At 45.8% G+C, this 16,929-nt stretch overlaps 1 protein-coding gene across 1 annotated transcript in view; it reads left to right on the top strand.

The window, feature by feature from the left end:
* The window catches only part of LOC120065072 (rho GTPase-activating protein 39-like), a 57,872-nt gene that overhangs the window by 17,666 nt on the left and 23,277 nt on the right, over positions 1 to 16,929 (top strand). The window contains exon 2 of the mRNA XM_039015758.1: positions 6,266 to 7,624. Within this exon, the coding sequence (XP_038871686.1) occupies positions 6,266 to 7,624 (1,359 nt within the window). The remainder of the gene's footprint in view (positions 1 to 6,265; positions 7,625 to 16,929) is intronic.

Raw genomic sequence — 16,929 nt, 5'->3', positions numbered from 1 at the left:
AATCAGAGGAAACGTCAAACACCTGCCTCTAATTGAGAACCATATCAGGCAACACATTTAACCCAACATAGAAACACATAACATAGAATGCCCACCCCAACTCACGCCCTGACCAACTAAACACATACAAAAACAATGGAAAACAGGTCAGGAACGTGACAGGGACAGTTTCTACATGCATCCAATCCGGAACTCAGAAATCTCCCTGCTACCGTATGAGTCCAGGGAGATATCTGGGGTGAGATACGTTCACCTGATGCGCTTGCTCCAGCTTACATATTTGTAGAATACTATAACTCCTGAAAGAGTATGTAGTCAGTACCTGAACATTTATGTATCTGTATTTCTCAAAAACAGGCATTTCAATAGATATCCTTACATGATATGTAATATTCCTCCTCGTATGTCTGATCAAAAACGGGCTAAATCCAAACTATGAAATGCCTCGAGGCCAAATTATTTTACCTGTTCAGGCACTGGAAATCATCCTGCTTCTTCACATGATGTTGACATATCTGAGCATACATTTGCACCATATTCAGTAGTAGGCTATACAAGGCACGGAAAGGCAAACATTTTATATTTAATCAAAGTTGCTATTTCCAAAGCACATATCTGCTATTTCTGTAAAAAAAAAAAAAAATGCAGCATAGCAAATCCAGAGTTCCAATCACAACACATGTTTTCTGTAAAGATGCAAACATAGCAAGGATCGGCCTAAAACATATATTTGTATATATTTTCACAGAAAATAAAAGTTGCACACCCTCAATACCCCATACCTGCCCTGTTTTTGTTAAGGACTACGGGTGCAGGTTGGGGCGTCATCGGCGGTCCCTCGCAGTCCTGACCCAACGTGGTGGTAGTGTTGGTCTGTGATCCACTCCAAACTGTCAATGCATCAGTAATGAATCAAATTTGTGTCTATTGCAAGAAAATATTGTCATTTCACATAACCATACCACAAGGTAGCTACCTTACTCTACCTGCTTCATTCATGACGAGACAACGAACTGGAACAACCTAGAAAAGTTGTTAGTTGTTAGCTAGCTAGGCTACCAGTTAGCTTTTACCCCCCTATCAAGCCTAGCTAGCTAGCTGGCCATACTGGCTGCTGGCCAAATTAGCTAACGTTCTTGATTCTAGTTACTAAGATCAATAAAACATCTCAAATTAGCTACTCACTTAAGTGTTAACAACTTCAAAGTATTTTCTGAACAGTTTCTCACGTCGTTTCTCCAGTTATCAGTTCAACCACACACCGTTTACACACTCATTTGTGGCCCCCAAATTCAAAAATGACAGTTGTATCTCCACAGCAGAAAATATGAGATTCTTGTTGCTAGGCTACCAGTTACAGTGCTTTCAGTTTGTGCATGCCTTTATCCAGAGGGAATAGAAAAATTATAGCTAGTGTCTGAAAGAATGATATGGATTTAATATTTGCCCAATTATTGAGCATGTCCTCAACTCAAATAAGCATCAGAAATTGTCCTTATTTAGCATATCAAAATGCATATCATGATCCTGATGTGGCCCTCACTCAATAGCATATAATATGTAGACCTACTGTCAGTAAAAAAAAATATTGAACCTTTATTTAACAAGGCAAGTCAGTTAAGAACAAATTCTTATTTACAATGACGGCCTACACTGGCCAAACCCTAACCCGGACGATGCTGGGCCAGTTGTGCGCCGCCCTATGGGACTCCCAATCACGGCCGGTTGTGATACAGCCTGGAATCGAACCATGGTCTGTAGTGACACCTCTAGCACTGAGAAGCAGTGCCTTAGACCGCTGCGCCACTCGAGAGCCCTAACCGGCTGTGATTTGTCATCATATAGAGAAAATAAGATGTTCACATAGGCCTGTCTCCGGATATCTAATGAGCACATCCTGCCATAGGAAATGCCCATGAGTAATCCCAATATCATATGTCTAAAAGACACATGTGGATTCAGAATTTGTCAGGATATGGTGCACATCCACAAACTCAATATGTATTGGAAATTATCTGTATTCTCTACAATATCAAAAACGTATCATGTGAAGATATCCCCTGATATGGACCCTTTTCGCCCAGTGATTTTCTATTGAGTAGGCCAACTGCATACTCACACACTTCTAACTCAGCGACTGGCTCGAGTGTAACAGATTAGTTTGACCATCAAGTAACACTGTAAAAGTTCAACCCTATCTCACCAACCATTTGAAAGAGGGTCGATCTCTACTCTGCACAGTGAACTCGAGTGGCTGGGTGATGTTACACATCACATAGTTAGATAACGGGGAGGGTGTTGATCTTGTATAAGAGCTCCCAGAATACATCTTCCAAGAATTCCAAACCTGACCGACAGTCCATCTTCCTGCTTATCAGCAGCTGTCAGCGAGATGCTGGTTCCACTTTGTATCCTAACTACTGTTTATTTACCCTGGTGGAAAGTCCATTATGCAACCACTGTACCCCACGCTGCTTCTACACAGCTAACTCTGACCTACGCACATGACCTTTAACCCCTGGTTTCTTGTCAGCACGTTTACATGGTGGTGTCTTATGCACGTGTTCACAACATCTCTCCGCTGCTATGTTTTCTCTTTCTGATTTTTTTTTTCTCTCATTACAATAATGTAATGCCAAAAACGTGACTTTGACAGGGTTGCCAGGGACCTCACATTGCGATATTGTCACGATACTTATGTGCCGATAATTACAAGTTTTATTGCGATTCGATGTTCCAAGCACATTGCTCACCATGTCTGCTGCAGAGGGGAAGAGAGCCATAAGAAAACAAATTGTCTTACTATTTAAAAATTATGAACAAGCTATGAAGCAAAAATACTGGCGTTTTTGGTGCAGGTACAACTGACTAGAGCAAAGATAATATTGTGACAGTCAAACTGGAGGCATAAGCAGTCAATAGTCCTATGCCACACACTCCCCACTACTCTGCTTGCTGCTGTAAGGGAATGCCTCCTTGGGAGACTGGAAGCAGTGGGAGGGAGGCTGAGGAGTGGGTGTGTGGGATAGGACTATTGACTGCTTATGTCTCCAGTTTGACTGTCCCTTTATTTCCACCCGCTTCCCGCCCATTAAGCTTTTGATCCATCAGTATAAAAGTCGTCCCCTCCTCGACTGAAACTATCCATGGCGCCTCACTGCAGGAATTCTCTTTTGTGATTAGCTAGACTTGTAAACACCCCCCCTTCATGCCCATCCCTCATCACATCAAACTCTCTCAATTCAAAAGGGCTTTATTTGCATGTGAAACATGTTTACATTGCCATTACATCGTCTGTCTCTGTCTCTGTCTTTCTCTCTCCGGCTCTCACACACATTCTCTCTCTCACATAATGATGTATGTGGACACTTACATACTTTGACTGCAGATGTTCAGAAGAAAACAGGGCTAAATTAGATTTATTCGTCTCTCTTCTTGAAGAGGTTGGTCATGTTAATTACAGTCATGTAAGCTGTGACAGGGAATTATGTGTCCTTGTTCAGAGTGGGAGGCAGATGGTCTCCCAACAGACAGCAGAAACATTCACACTGACACCACACAGGCAGGGATCATGTGGAGAGCCCCTGTCCCCCTGGATGTTAACCTGGCAGTGAAGAGGGGAACGCATACAGATAGTTTCCACTGAGCTTTATGCCCAATGCAAAGGCAGTCCTGTCGACTTGGCTGGCATTCTTCTCTTCTGAGGCTATTTTGAGGCTGGGGGTGCGGGTGGCATGTGTTGGGTACTGTGGCCTGTGCCAGACACCCTGCAACCCCTCTTCACCACAGGTTCCCTGGCCATGTGTCCCAAATTGTAGGGAAATGGTCAAATACCCTCGTCCATGATGATCTGGGAGTGCATTTGAAAAAGAGAATCCCGGCTCTATGCATTTACTGGTCTGTCAACCACTGACACCGCCCCCAGTTAACTCTTGGGCTGCTTTATTCCCCTTTAACACACACAGGGACTTTATTTACACACAGAAACATTCAGGTACCTGGGGATGTACTGGAATGGTTGTGGTTCTCTAATGGACAGAAACAGAGGTAATGAACACACTTTACACAATGCAATAACTAATAGCACAAGTAGAGAAACAAAGCTTTTAACAATGGAAGCAATGTATACATGTCAACAAGCTCTCTCACTGCAGAATTAGACGTTCATCCACGTTCTTCAGACGTCACATTTGGAGTTGTTTTTGTTGCTCCTGCTGCTCTGTATCATTCCATTTCTCCAAATTTCGAAGATAAGGATTAAGTTTAGGCACTCATTCCGAATGGTTAAGGTTTGGGATACGGTTAAAACCAAAAATTACAAACCTGTGTCCAGGACTAGGATCGAACGCGCAACCTTCTGATCCAGAGTCATGGGAGTATGCCCATCCACAACACCCTAGCAAAACCCAAGCCTACTTGATGGTAATAGCGCTCACTGTTGCCCCTTCTCGACGTCCTCAGGACATGGATAGACGTCCAATTCGAACTTCAATCTTGAATGACCTGGCTGATAAATGTATATGCTACCTGCACACATTACATAACAAAGTAAACATACAATACAACTAATTTTGAAGAACAATATACATGTCACACAACTCACTTTGTGCACGCACACCATCCCAGTCCACAGAAGTCCAGTTGTGTTGAGTAGAGCATAGGTGTAGGATCTTGCTGCTCTCTCTGCAACTGCTTGGAGGAGACTGAGAAGTGTGTGACCTGGAGATTCAGAAGGGTGTCCGGCACCCTAGCAACTGGCATGGCAACCAATCAGAGCTAGGTCAAACAGGTCAGAGAGTTTGAGGCCGGCTATGGTAAAACTAGACTATCAGGCATCACTACTGGGGAATAGGGAGTTTATTTTTATTTTACCTTTATTTAACTAGATAAGTCAGTTAAGAACAAATTCTTATTTTCAATGATGGCCTAGGAACAGTTGGTTAACTGCCATGTTCAGGGGCAGAACGACAGATTGCTACCTTGTCAGCTCGGGGATTCGATCTTGCAACCTTTCGGTTACTAGTCCAACGCTCTAACCACTAGGCTACCTGAGTGAGGTGTGCAACTTGAAAGGTTGTGAGGTGATGGTAAGAGTCATCGGCAGGGAACTTGTAACAGCCACCCCTAAATATGAGCAGCATATTTTGCCCATGTAGGTCCAGACTCAGTGGTGGTATATCCGGGAAGTCAATCAGCGGCTGGACCAGGACTGGAGCTGGGTCAGGTGGTGCATGCTGGGCAGGGGCATCCTGGGCAACCCCAATGGACCTTCATCTGACACCGCCTGGTATAGAGGTCCTGAATGGCAGGGAGCTCGGCCCCAGTGATGTACTGGTTCGTACGCACTACCCTCTGTAGCACCTTGCGGTCGGATGCCAAGCAGTTGCAATACCAAGCAGTGATGCACCCAGTCAAGATGCTCTCAATGGTGCAGCTGTATAACTTTTGAAGATCTGAGGGCCCATGCCAAATCTTTTCAACCTCCATTTTCAGGTTCTTCTTCTCCAATGCCCTGTCTCTACCTCCTGCCTAGCCCCTAACTGGGTTCTCAGCCGACCTATAAGGACACGACAGGCTGGCTGTGGGTCTCTCATGGATTCATTGGCACACGTGAAGCTGCTCTGCATCAGAGAACTAGATCAAAAGAGACCATATAAGGGATTTCTCAAAGGGAAACATGACCCAAATGTATCTCCTCAATCTGACAGGTTGCCCCCTTTCTCAATGACACATTCCTCTGTACCCTGTCTGTGTGTGTATGTGGGCCAGTCTCAAACCCCTCCCCACCCCTTCCCAGTGTTCTGCTGAGTTAGCTGCTAGTGATCCTCATGCCATGCCCAGTGTGGTGCTGTTGGAGCGGATGGTGCTCTCCAGGCCTGCCGGCTGTGGTCCTAGTGCCGTACAGAGCGGGTACACCTGTCCCTTAGTCAGATCAGACACACAGAGCTATTCCCGCTGCTCCTCAGCCCACCAGAGGGATGACATCACTGCTGAACCAGCATTCTATAGCACTCACACACAGATGGACACGTGTTGTGGTCGCAAACATTCACTATACATATGGGTCGTGTAAGGGTGTTTGCTTTGTAGTCCGTTTTTGACTTTAACTTGTGTGCAGGTTATCGGATAAGCATTTAACAGGGATGGTCATATCAGTAGGATTTCCATACTGAACAAAGTGTTTTGTTATTAATTGCTTCAAAGCTGTTTTCCTCTTTCTCGTTACTCTCAGTCCTAACAACATTATTTTCTGTCTGTTTTTTAGTCCAGATTGGGTGGAGATCCTGGAGCCACGCTCTCGGGAGCGCATGTATGTGAACCTGGCCACTGGCGAATGCGGCTGGGACCCTCCCTTAGGCGCTCCCGTTCGTCAGGCTGACGGCAACCAGTGGTGGGAGCTCTTTGACTCCCAGAGCGGCCGCTTCTACTACTACAACTCCGTGGGACGCCAGACTGTCTGGCACCAACCCCAAGGGGGCGACATAGTTCCCCTCTCCCAGCTACAGGCTATGAAGCGCTGCTCTGAGGCCAAGCGGGCTGGGGGAACTGGAGAGAGGGACAGGGAGCCTGGAACAGGTAGACTGGGGAGTACAGGGAGCCGTACAGGGAGCCAGGGACGCGGCACCCCTCTTCCAGAGCACCATGGAGTGGGGAGTACAGACAGCCAGGGGCGCCTCACCCCTCGTCCAGAGCACCATGGAGCAGGGAGCCTGGGGAGTACAGGCAGCCAGGGACACCGCAATCCTCGTCCAGAGCATTATGGAGCGGGGAGTACAGACAGCCAGGGACACCGCACCCCTCATCCAGAGCATTATGGAGCGGGGAGTACAGACAGCCAGGGACACCGCAATCCTCGTCCAGAGCATTATGGAGCGGAGAGTACAGACAGCCAGGGACACCGCACCCCTCATCCAGAGCATTATGGAGCGGGGAGTACAGACAGCCAGGGGCGCCTCACCCCTCGTCCAGAGCATCATGGAGCAGGAAGCCTGGGGAATACAGGCAGCCAGGGACACCGCACCCCTCGTCCAGAGCATTATGGAGCGGGGAGTACAGACAGCCAGGGACACCGCACCCCTCATCCAGAGCATTATGGAGCGGGGAGTACAGACAGCCAGGGACACCGCACCCCTTGTCCAGAGCATTATGAATCGGGGAGTACAGACAGCCAGGGACACCGCACCCCTCATCCAGAGCATTATGGAGCGGGGAGTACAGACAGGCAGGGACACCGCACCCCTCATCCAGAGCATAATGGAGCAGGAAGCCTGGGGAGTACAGGCAGCCAGGGACACCGCACCCCTCTTCCAGAGCACCATGGAGCAGGAAGCCTGGGGAGTACAGGCAGCCAGGGACACCGCACCCCTTTTCCAGAGCACCATGGAGCAGGTAGCCTGGGGAGTACAGACAGCCAGGGACACCGCACCCCTCGTCCAGAGCACCATGGAGCAGGTAGCCTGGGGAGTACAGACAGCCAGGGACACCGCACCCCTCGTCCAGAGCAGAGTAAGCCTGTCCCCAGAACCCCTGAGACCCCAAGCGAGAGAGAGACTTCAGACACAGTGGTGGACAGCAGACCAGCTCAGGGAGACAACAGCTCGGACGAAAGCAAGGAGTCACTGAGGTACGTCTGATCTCTTTGTTTTGCTATTGAACCAAATGATTGTTGATAGGTAGGACATGGTTGGATTTAACTATTAGAGGATCACGTTTCAGTAAAGAGGCCATATGGTAATAGCAAAAACCTATTTGTTATCCCATTGTGGCATGCTGACTTTAAAATGCTTTGGGCATGAGACCATTTGACAAGTAAGGCTACCTCGACTGCTTTATTTTCACTCTCACTTATCCTGACATTCCACATGCACCACGTTTCCATAATTTTCTCTGTGAATCACACCGCAACCATTTTAAAGCAAATTGCTACCAAATGTGAAGACGGGTGCAGTCATAAAGTGCATGACATTCCCCTCTCCCTTCACGTTGGTAGAAAGGCACCTAACAGTAAGGGCCATTCAAAGACCCTATCGTGTGCTCAGCGCGGTGGCAGAATCCAAACCAGCATCTCCCCTTGAGAGGCAGATTCCACACATGCCAGCTCTATTTCCCCTGGCCCATGGCCACTAGTGCTGTCTCAGTGCCCCTGTGTGCTGCTCACTGCCGCTACGCTCCACTCCAGCCCCATATACGCTCATTTATTTTTCCTAAAACAACACGAGGCCCCTCGACATCAAAGACCAATGGGGGTCTCTGGTGGGGGAAGCCATACCACCGGAGACAAAACATGACTGAGGTACCCTTTAATAACGTTTCAGAGGAAAGGAGGAGTGTTGTCTGTTCTTGGGTAATAACATACAGAACTTCTACATTCCAGTTAGTTCTAAACAGGAGACCCTGCTGTTCCTAGAGTTGTCTGTGTCTCTTAACTTCGACCTGGCCCCTCTGCTCTCTACCTGGGTCCTGGGTATCAATCCTCAGCCACGTGGAGGACCTCACCTCGCCAGGGTCAGCAGGACTATCCTACCCTCTGACCCTGATTGCGTAAGGTAGAAGGGGAACTAATTGCTCACCCCTTGCTGTCCGAAGGCCCTGGTGGAGGTACAGCCTGCCTGACTCTTTGACATTCCATCCTTTTAGAAGCATTTACTCCCCAGGGATCTCCACCACTCTGCAGTCATCCCTAATGACTCAATGTTTCCCAGAAGTCTCCATGTCTCCCCAAAACAATGGGCATCTGTGTCTCTGGGTGGAGCTGAAGAGTCTTAAACTCTTCTGGGCTTTGCACCCCACTTAGCCATATGGTGGTTTTCACTGGTCTTTCTCTCTGGGCTTATAATTAGATCCCACCATGCAATGAGGAGAGAAGATGGAATGTGACAAACAATAAATGGATGGAAACAGAGTTTGTTTCATGTTTGGGGTTGGAGAGGAACATTTCGGGACCTGTGCCTTTCTCTTCTTCACGTCTGGCTGATTAATAGCTGAGCCTAGTCATGATTAAAGGGACATTTCAAACATTTTCAACTTCATATTCTCCAGCACCACCCCAACATCAACCTACAGTATACAAATGGTGCGTTTCTATGTTTAGGAGTAAAAAATATAGAGGAACTGTTTCCAATGACATCATGAACCAATTATTATGTAACACCTACTCATAATTGGTTAAAATCACGATTCAACACATCTTCCTTTTTTAATACAAAACATAGAAGCTTGCAGTTTTCACATATGTTGATGTTGGGGAGGTGCTGGAGATGATGAGTATGAAGTAGAATTGTTTTGACATTTTCCTTTAAGAGGCTCTGCCAGTTCAGTAGTGTGGAAGGCTCTGCCTGTTCAGTAGTGTGGAAGGCTCTGCCTGTTCAGTAGTGTGGAAGGCTCTGCCTGTTCAGTAGTGTGGAAGGCTCTGCCTGTTCAGTACTGTGGAAGGCTCTGCCAGTTCAGTAGTGTGGAAAGCTCTGCCTGTTCAGTAGTGTGGAAGGCTCTGCCAGTTCAGTAGTGTGGAAGGCTCTGCCTGTTCAGTAGTGTGGAAGGCTCTGCCTGTTCAGTAGTGTGGAAGGCTCTGCCAGTTCAGTAGTGTGGAAGGCTCTGCCAGTTCAGTAGTGTGGAAGGCTCTGCCAGTTCAGTAGTGTGGAAAGCTCTGCCAGTTCAGTAGTGTGGAAGGCTCTGCCAGTTCAGTAGTGTGGAAGGCTCTGCCTGTTCAGTAGTGTGGAAGGCTCTGCCAGTTCAGTAGTGTGGAAGGCTCTGCCTGTTCAGTAGTGTGGAAGGCTCTGCCTGTTCAGTAGTGTGGAAAGCTCTGCCTGTTCAGTAGTGTGGAAGGCTCTGCCTGTTCAGTAGTGTGGAAGGCTCTGCCTGTTCAGTAGTGTGGAAGGCTCTGCCTGTTCAGTAGTGTGGAAGGCTCTGCCTGTTCAGTAGTGTGGAAGGCTCTGCCTGTTCAGTAGTGTGGAAGGCTCTGCCTGTTCAGTAGTGTGGAAGGCTCTGCCTGTTCAGTAGTGTGGAAGGCTCTGCCTGTTCAGTAGTGTGGAAGGCTCTGCCAGTTCAGTAGTGTGGAAGGCTCTGCCAGTTCAGTAGTGTGGAAGGCTCTGCCAGTTCAGTAGTGTGGAAGGCTCTGCCAGTTCAGTAGTGTGGAAGGCTCTGCCAGTTCAGTAGTGTGGAAGGCTTTGTAGGGCATGTAGTGCTCTATTGAAAGAGATGCACCAGATAGCCTTAGTTTGTTCTTGAGGAAAGTGTAGGCTCTTTTTACAGAAGCATCATTCATTTCTATTCCAGGACAGAAGTGGGCTGGGCATTCATGTATTCCATGCTGAACATGGGGTTTCTTGACATTCAGCTATGTTCCTTTAAGGTGTGCATAATGTCTACTTCAGTTTGACCAAGTTCCCTTTTCTTACTTTGTTGAATCTGTTCAGAAATTCATGTGCATTTCAACATTGATGATGATGTTTGAGAGAAAAGTGTTCAGAGGAAACTTGACAATCAGTTGTTCCAATCCCAGTTTCCTTTTAGTTCTATAAATACATCGGAGGAGTGGTCTTACAATATCTATCTGCCTGTTAACACAGGGTTTCCCAAACTCTGTCCTGGGGCCCCTCCTGGGTGCATGTTTTGGTTTTTGCCCAAGCTCTACACAGCTGATCAAATTAACCAATTCATCATCAAGCTTTGATTATTTGAATCAGCTGTGTAGTACAAAGGCAAAAAACAAAACGAGCACCCAGGGGGGGACCCAGGACCGACTTTGGGAAACCCTGTGTTTACACACCAACTGTGTTCAGTTGGGTTGCACTGTTTAGTTTTTTCAGCTTTTTCTCTCGCTCGCGCACGTTAAATCTGTTACTCTTCTCACATGGCCTGGGAATTTCTGGGTGTTCTGACCCTGTACAGCTAATCAGGAAAATGCCTTAAACTCCTTGGGTAAACATGTCCAGAAGTACTAGAGCAAGGGATTCTGATCTTTTTAAACAGTAAATGGTTGGCGATCACCTTGCTTACGACCTCTGTACTGGATTGTGGATTTCACAACAGATGCAGAGTTTCCGCTGCAGTCATTTAGTTGTGGCGCTGCGCCATTGCAAACTCATTGCCGCCACGCAAAAAAAAATATGGAACAGCCGGGGCGCACTTTGAAGATACTAGAATAGTACACATTTAAGTCCAAAGTTGATCTATTTACCTAGTCGGTTTGTTGTGCATTCTGTGCGAGATGAATATTCCTCTCAAGGCACATTGAAGTTGCGAGTACCATAGGGAGGGAAACATGCATTCTGACAAGCAGTCAATGCACAACGATTCATACTGCAATCACAGGGAAAACAGTTGTTTTAATGGCCTTTGTTAAAAAGAGGGGGTTCCCAGCATCCCATTACCACTTTATTTATTCATTTATTATCAACTCCTAAATATGCAGGAACTGCACCAGTTTAAACCAAGAGTTTTTAGTAGCTGAATGGTTAAATGCACCTTACCTCTCCGCAATTCGCTGTGAGTGTATAAGGGAGAGTGGGGCTGAATATAAAATGGGTAGCTTGGGGTAAAGTGTATTCCAGTTTTAAACAGGAGACTGCTGTTCCTAGAGTTATCTGTGTGTCTCTTCACTTCCCCCTGGCCCCTGCTCTCTGCCTGGGTCCTGGGTATCAAACCTCAGCCATGTGGAGGACCTCGCCAGGGCCAGCAAGACTCTCCTACCCTCTGACCTCTGACCCTGATTGCGTAAGGTCGAAGGGGGAAGAGATGACCTGTGTGTGTATGTAGAGGGGATGCATGAGAGGATTCATGTGGGGTAGAAGTTGGGTTAGCTTGCCCTGTAGCTTGTCCTGTAGTGGTTTGGAGTTCCATGGGACAGATGAACTGTAGGGGAAGTGTCCTACTTTTTGAAGGCACATGACAGAGATGTGTAAGGTAACCCAGAAGTGACTTGGGGTGGTTCACATATGGGTCATAGCACCCCATTATCCTGTGGGTTGCCCCAGGGTTAGAATGGGTCAATAAAGGAAGAAAGGCCCTCCGTTAATCACAAGTGGCCCTAGGGGCAACTGATCTGTGAGATATCTCTGAGGAGGAAGTGAAGGTATGGTGTATAGTGAACTAAGTTACCAAAAGAATAGTATGTGCCTTTTTCATTAGCCGCTAATGATATAGCTACACTCAAAAGACTGACAGGATTCAATCCAAGTCAGTCAGGCGAAGATCAAACACACTTTAAACTTGTTGTTACGGATCGGTGCGCAATCGCCATTGCACAACGTGTGCAAGTCTACCTAGAGATTCTCATGAAATAGATATCTATTATATAGACATTTCTATGTTGACCTATAGCCCGTAAACACATTCTTTCTGTGTCAAGATATAGCTAATGGGATCCAGATTTCAGGCGCTATTCATTACGTAGCCAAATTAATGAAGCCCTGAGTCTCTTATTTTGACGAAGATTCAAACCTTCCCTCCTCAGCTCTGCGAATGAAAGCAAAAGTAAATCCAACCTGGTTATCATCACATGTGCCTCACTCTGAGTCATTGTAAGTATATCACCAGTACATTGAGGAGGAGTCTGTGGTTGAAATAGTTGAGTTTAAATAAGTCACACGTTGACTGGATGTTTCTAGGTCTGACACAGGCGCTAACACTGTCATCTGTCTGTGCAATCGGTGGCTGGACTAACAGCAGCGCTTTAAAGACATTGGGAATAAGACTTGTTCTCTTTTTATCTCTGTGCGCCTGGCTTGGTAAGATCATTTCTTAGTTCTTGCCAGATGTTGACTGAAGTCACTCTTATTGTGTCGTTTTTCCAGTTAAAAAGTACTACGTTGAACTTTAAGCATCTGGTTAAATGGGTCTGGGTGGCTGGTGCTTGTTGTGACTGTCCTTATTACTTTCTCTCTGTCCCAGTTTTCACTCTCTCCCTTGTAAAGTAAAAGTTTTATGGTGTCCTCAAAAAAACTAGATTACAGACCTACTTTTTTACCATTCTTTTAACTAGAACAGCAAGTCCAAGCTCTGGTTTTATTTTAAACCTGCTCTAAGCATTACCATGTTACTGGACCTAGATGTCTTCATGTACAGATTGCTATGCCGAGAAGCCTTTCATTGCTCTGATGAACGGCCAGTACCACCATGTGCACTAGTCTCTGGCATGACAAGCATGCGTATCGGTTGACCTAAAGGATACATTGCTGACTTTCATAGTTGAGGTTAATGGGAGCATGTTGTTTCTGTGGCTCCTGTGGCGCACCTCCAGATCAGTGTTAAGAGGATGTGTGATTGAGAGGATGTGTGATTGTATTACTGTAATCCAAGGAGTGTGTTCTGATGCTGTATCTGGTTCCATATGAACACATGTAGAAGCACAGTTCAGATTCCACAGGCGTTTCTCTCTGACCCCACACTGGGATGGTCTCTCTGTCACCATGTCCTACAGTCTGGAAACCAGGGGTCCCGGTGTCTGTCCCCAGCCCCAGTGCCTCCTAGCTGGGTGGGGAGACGGCGGAGGGTGGGGTAGGGTTGGGTGGTATGTGCAGCTGGTAGACATGGTGTCTCAGATCAGGGAGGTGCGTTCAGCTGTCTCATGATGACATCTGGGTCTTTAACCTCAGAGGTGTCCCTGCATGTCCCCCATCGCTCTGCCACTCCTGCTTGGGTTGTCTCTGTTGTGGGGTTCCTACACTACATGACCAAAAGTATGTTGTGGATACCTGCTCGTCAAACATCTCATTACAAAACCATGGGCATTAATATAGAATTGGTTCCCCCTTTTCTGCTATAACAGCCTCCTCTCTTCTGGGAAGGCTTTCCACTAGATGTTGGAACATTGCTGCGGGGACTTGCTTCCATTCAGCCACAAGCATTAGTGAGGTCGGGCACTGATGTTGGATGATTAAGCCTGGCTCGCATTCGGCATTCCAATTCATCCCAGATTCGTCCGTTGGACTGCCAGATGGCGAAGCGTGATTGATAACTCCAGAGAACGCGTTTCCACTGCTCCAAAGTCCCATGGCGGGGAGCTTTACATCACTCCAGCTGATGCTTGACATTGCGCATTGTGATTTTAGGCCATGGAAACCCATTTCATGAAGCTCCCAACGAACAGTTCTTGTGCTGACGTTACTTCCAGAATCCGTTTGGAACTCGGTAGTGAGTGCTTCAACCGAGGACAGACAATTTTTATGCACTTCAGCACCTGGCGGTCCCGTTCTGTGTGCTTGTGTGGCCTACCACTTCGCGTCTGAGCCATTGTTGCTGCTAGACCTTTCCACTTCACAATAACAGCACTTACAGTTGACTGCTGCAGCTCTAGCAGAGCAGAAATTTGATGAACTGACTTGTTGGAAAGGTGACATCCTATGACGGTGCCAAGTTGAAAGTCACTGAGCTCTTCAGTAAGGCCATTCTACTGCCAATGTTTGTATATGGAGATTGCATGGCTGTGTGCTCAATTTTATACACCTGTCAGTAACAGGTGTGGGTGAACTAGCCGAATCCACTATTTTGAAGGGGTGTCCACATACTTTTGTATATATAGTGTATATCACTTTGGCATTGGGATATTCCTCCAATTTTGGTTTCTGATGACGTATGTGTCAAACCATGTGGTCACTGTTGGAAATTGACCTTTGTCTTGTGTCCTTCTTCTACGCAGATTGTGATGATCTCATTGGCCCAAGTTCTGAGGTGTTTGTGTTGAGAGCCTGGCCTACAGGACCTAATTTCCTCTTCCTGTCTGACGGGATATAATAATAGCCCCTGTTTTGAGACCCCTACTATTCCCAAGGGCTTGTATTTTAGGGGTACTTCCCCATCCATATCCCTATCCACCAAAGTGACTCAGCTGATGGGTTTTACAACCATGGTTATTCCAGGAAGGAAAGAAAGAACATTTCTTGCAAGTAGCTTAATATGTATATTTAGCTTGCTTTTCCTACCACAATCACACTCCGTGGAGGTAGGAGCAGTGGTCAGGGACATATGACACCAGAGCTGCCGAGACAAATTGAAATTGGCTGACCGTTAAGTTGATTTGCTGCGCCATAACCCAATCGAATTACCCAGTTGGGCTCCAAAGGATTCTAACTTAATTTCAACCTTCGGCGTTACTCAACGTCTCACATGTAAGGAATGTGTGTGTCTCTATGGAAAACAAGTGAATGTGTTAAATAAAATTTGATTTGTCACGTGCCGAATACAACCGGTGTAGTTACAAGCCCTTAACCAACAATGCAGTTTAAGAAAATACCTATAAAAAAAAAAGTAAGATAAGAATTACAAATAATTAAAGAGCAGCAGTAGCTAACAATAGTTGAGGTGATATGTACATGTAGGTAGAGTTATTAAAGTGATAATAAGATAAGACAGATAATAACAGAGTAGCAGCAGGGTGGGGGGGGGGGGGGGGAAATGCAAATAGTCTGGGTAGCCATTTGATTAGCTGTTCAGGAGTCTTATGACATGGGGGTGGAAGCTGCGAAAGTATTCACCCCCCTTGGCATTTTTCCTATTTTGTTGCCTTACAACCTGGAATTAAAACAGTTTTTTGGGGGGTAGTATCATTTGATTTACACAACATGCCTACCACTTTGAAGATGAAAAATATGTTTTATTGTGAAACAAACAAGAAATAAGACAAGAAAACTGAACTTGAGCGTGCGTAACTATTCACCCCCCCAAAGTCAATACTTTGTAGAGACACCTTTTACAGCAATTACAGCTGCAAGTCTCTTGGGGTATGTCTCTATAAGCTTGGCACATCTAGCCACTGGGATTTTTGCCCATTCTTCAAGACAAAAATGCTCCCGCTCCTTCAAGTTGGATGGGTTCCACTGGTGTACAGCAATCTTTAAGTCATACCACAGATTCTCAATTGGATTGAGGTCTGGGCTTTGACTAGGCCATTCCAAGACATTTAAAGTTGATGTCGAAGTTTACATACACCTAGGCAAATTCATTTAAACTCAGTTTTTCACAATACCCGACATTTAATCCTAGTAAAAAATCCCTGTCTTAGGTCAGTTAGGATCACCACTTCATTTTAAGAATTTGAAATGTCAGAATAATAGTTGAGAGAATGATTTATTTCAGCTTTTATTTCTTTCATCACATTCCCAGTGGGTCGGAAGTTTACATACACTCAATTAGTATTTGGTAGCATTGCCTTTTAACTTGGGTCAAATGTTTCGGGTAGCCTTCCACAAGCTTCCCACAATAAGTTGGGTGAATTTTGGCATTCCTCCTGACAGAGCTGGTGTAACTGAGTCAGGTTTGTAGGCCTCCTTGCTCGCACACGCATTTTCAGTTCTACCCACAAATTTTCTATAGGATTGAGGTCAGGGCTTTGTGATGACCATTCCAATACCTTGACTTTGTTGTCCTTAACTTCTTATGGCTGCAGCCCGACACCGGTACACTTATGACAACAGCCAGCTCAAAGTGCAGGGCGCGAAATTCAAAATATATTTTTTTTAAATATTTAACTTTCACACATTAACAAGTCCAATACAGCATATGAAAGGTACACATCTTGTGAATCCAGCCAACATGTCCGATTTTTAAAATGTTTTACAGGGAAGACACAATATGTAAATCTATTAGCTAACCACGTTAGCAAAAGACACCACTTTTTTTACTCCATCAGTTTTTTACTCCATCAGTAGCTATCACAAATTCGACCAAATAAAGATATAAATAGCCACTAACCAAGAAACAACTTCATCAGATGACAGTCTGATAACATATTTATTGTATAGCATATGTTTTGTTAGAAAAATGTGCATATTTCAGGTATAAATCATAGTTTACATTGCAGCTACAGTCAGAAATTGCACCGAAAGCAGCCATAATAATTACAGGCACCAACGTCAAATACCTAATTACTCATCATAAAACATTTCTGAAAAATACATAGTGTACAGCAATTGAAAGACAGGCATCTTGTGATTC

The sequence above is a fragment of the Salvelinus namaycush genome, chromosome 20 (genome assembly GCF_016432855.1).
Source record: "Salvelinus namaycush isolate Seneca chromosome 20, SaNama_1.0, whole genome shotgun sequence".
Lineage (NCBI taxonomy): Eukaryota > Metazoa > Chordata > Actinopteri > Salmoniformes > Salmonidae > Salvelinus > Salvelinus namaycush.
This window is presented reverse-complemented; position numbering and strand designations above follow the sequence as displayed.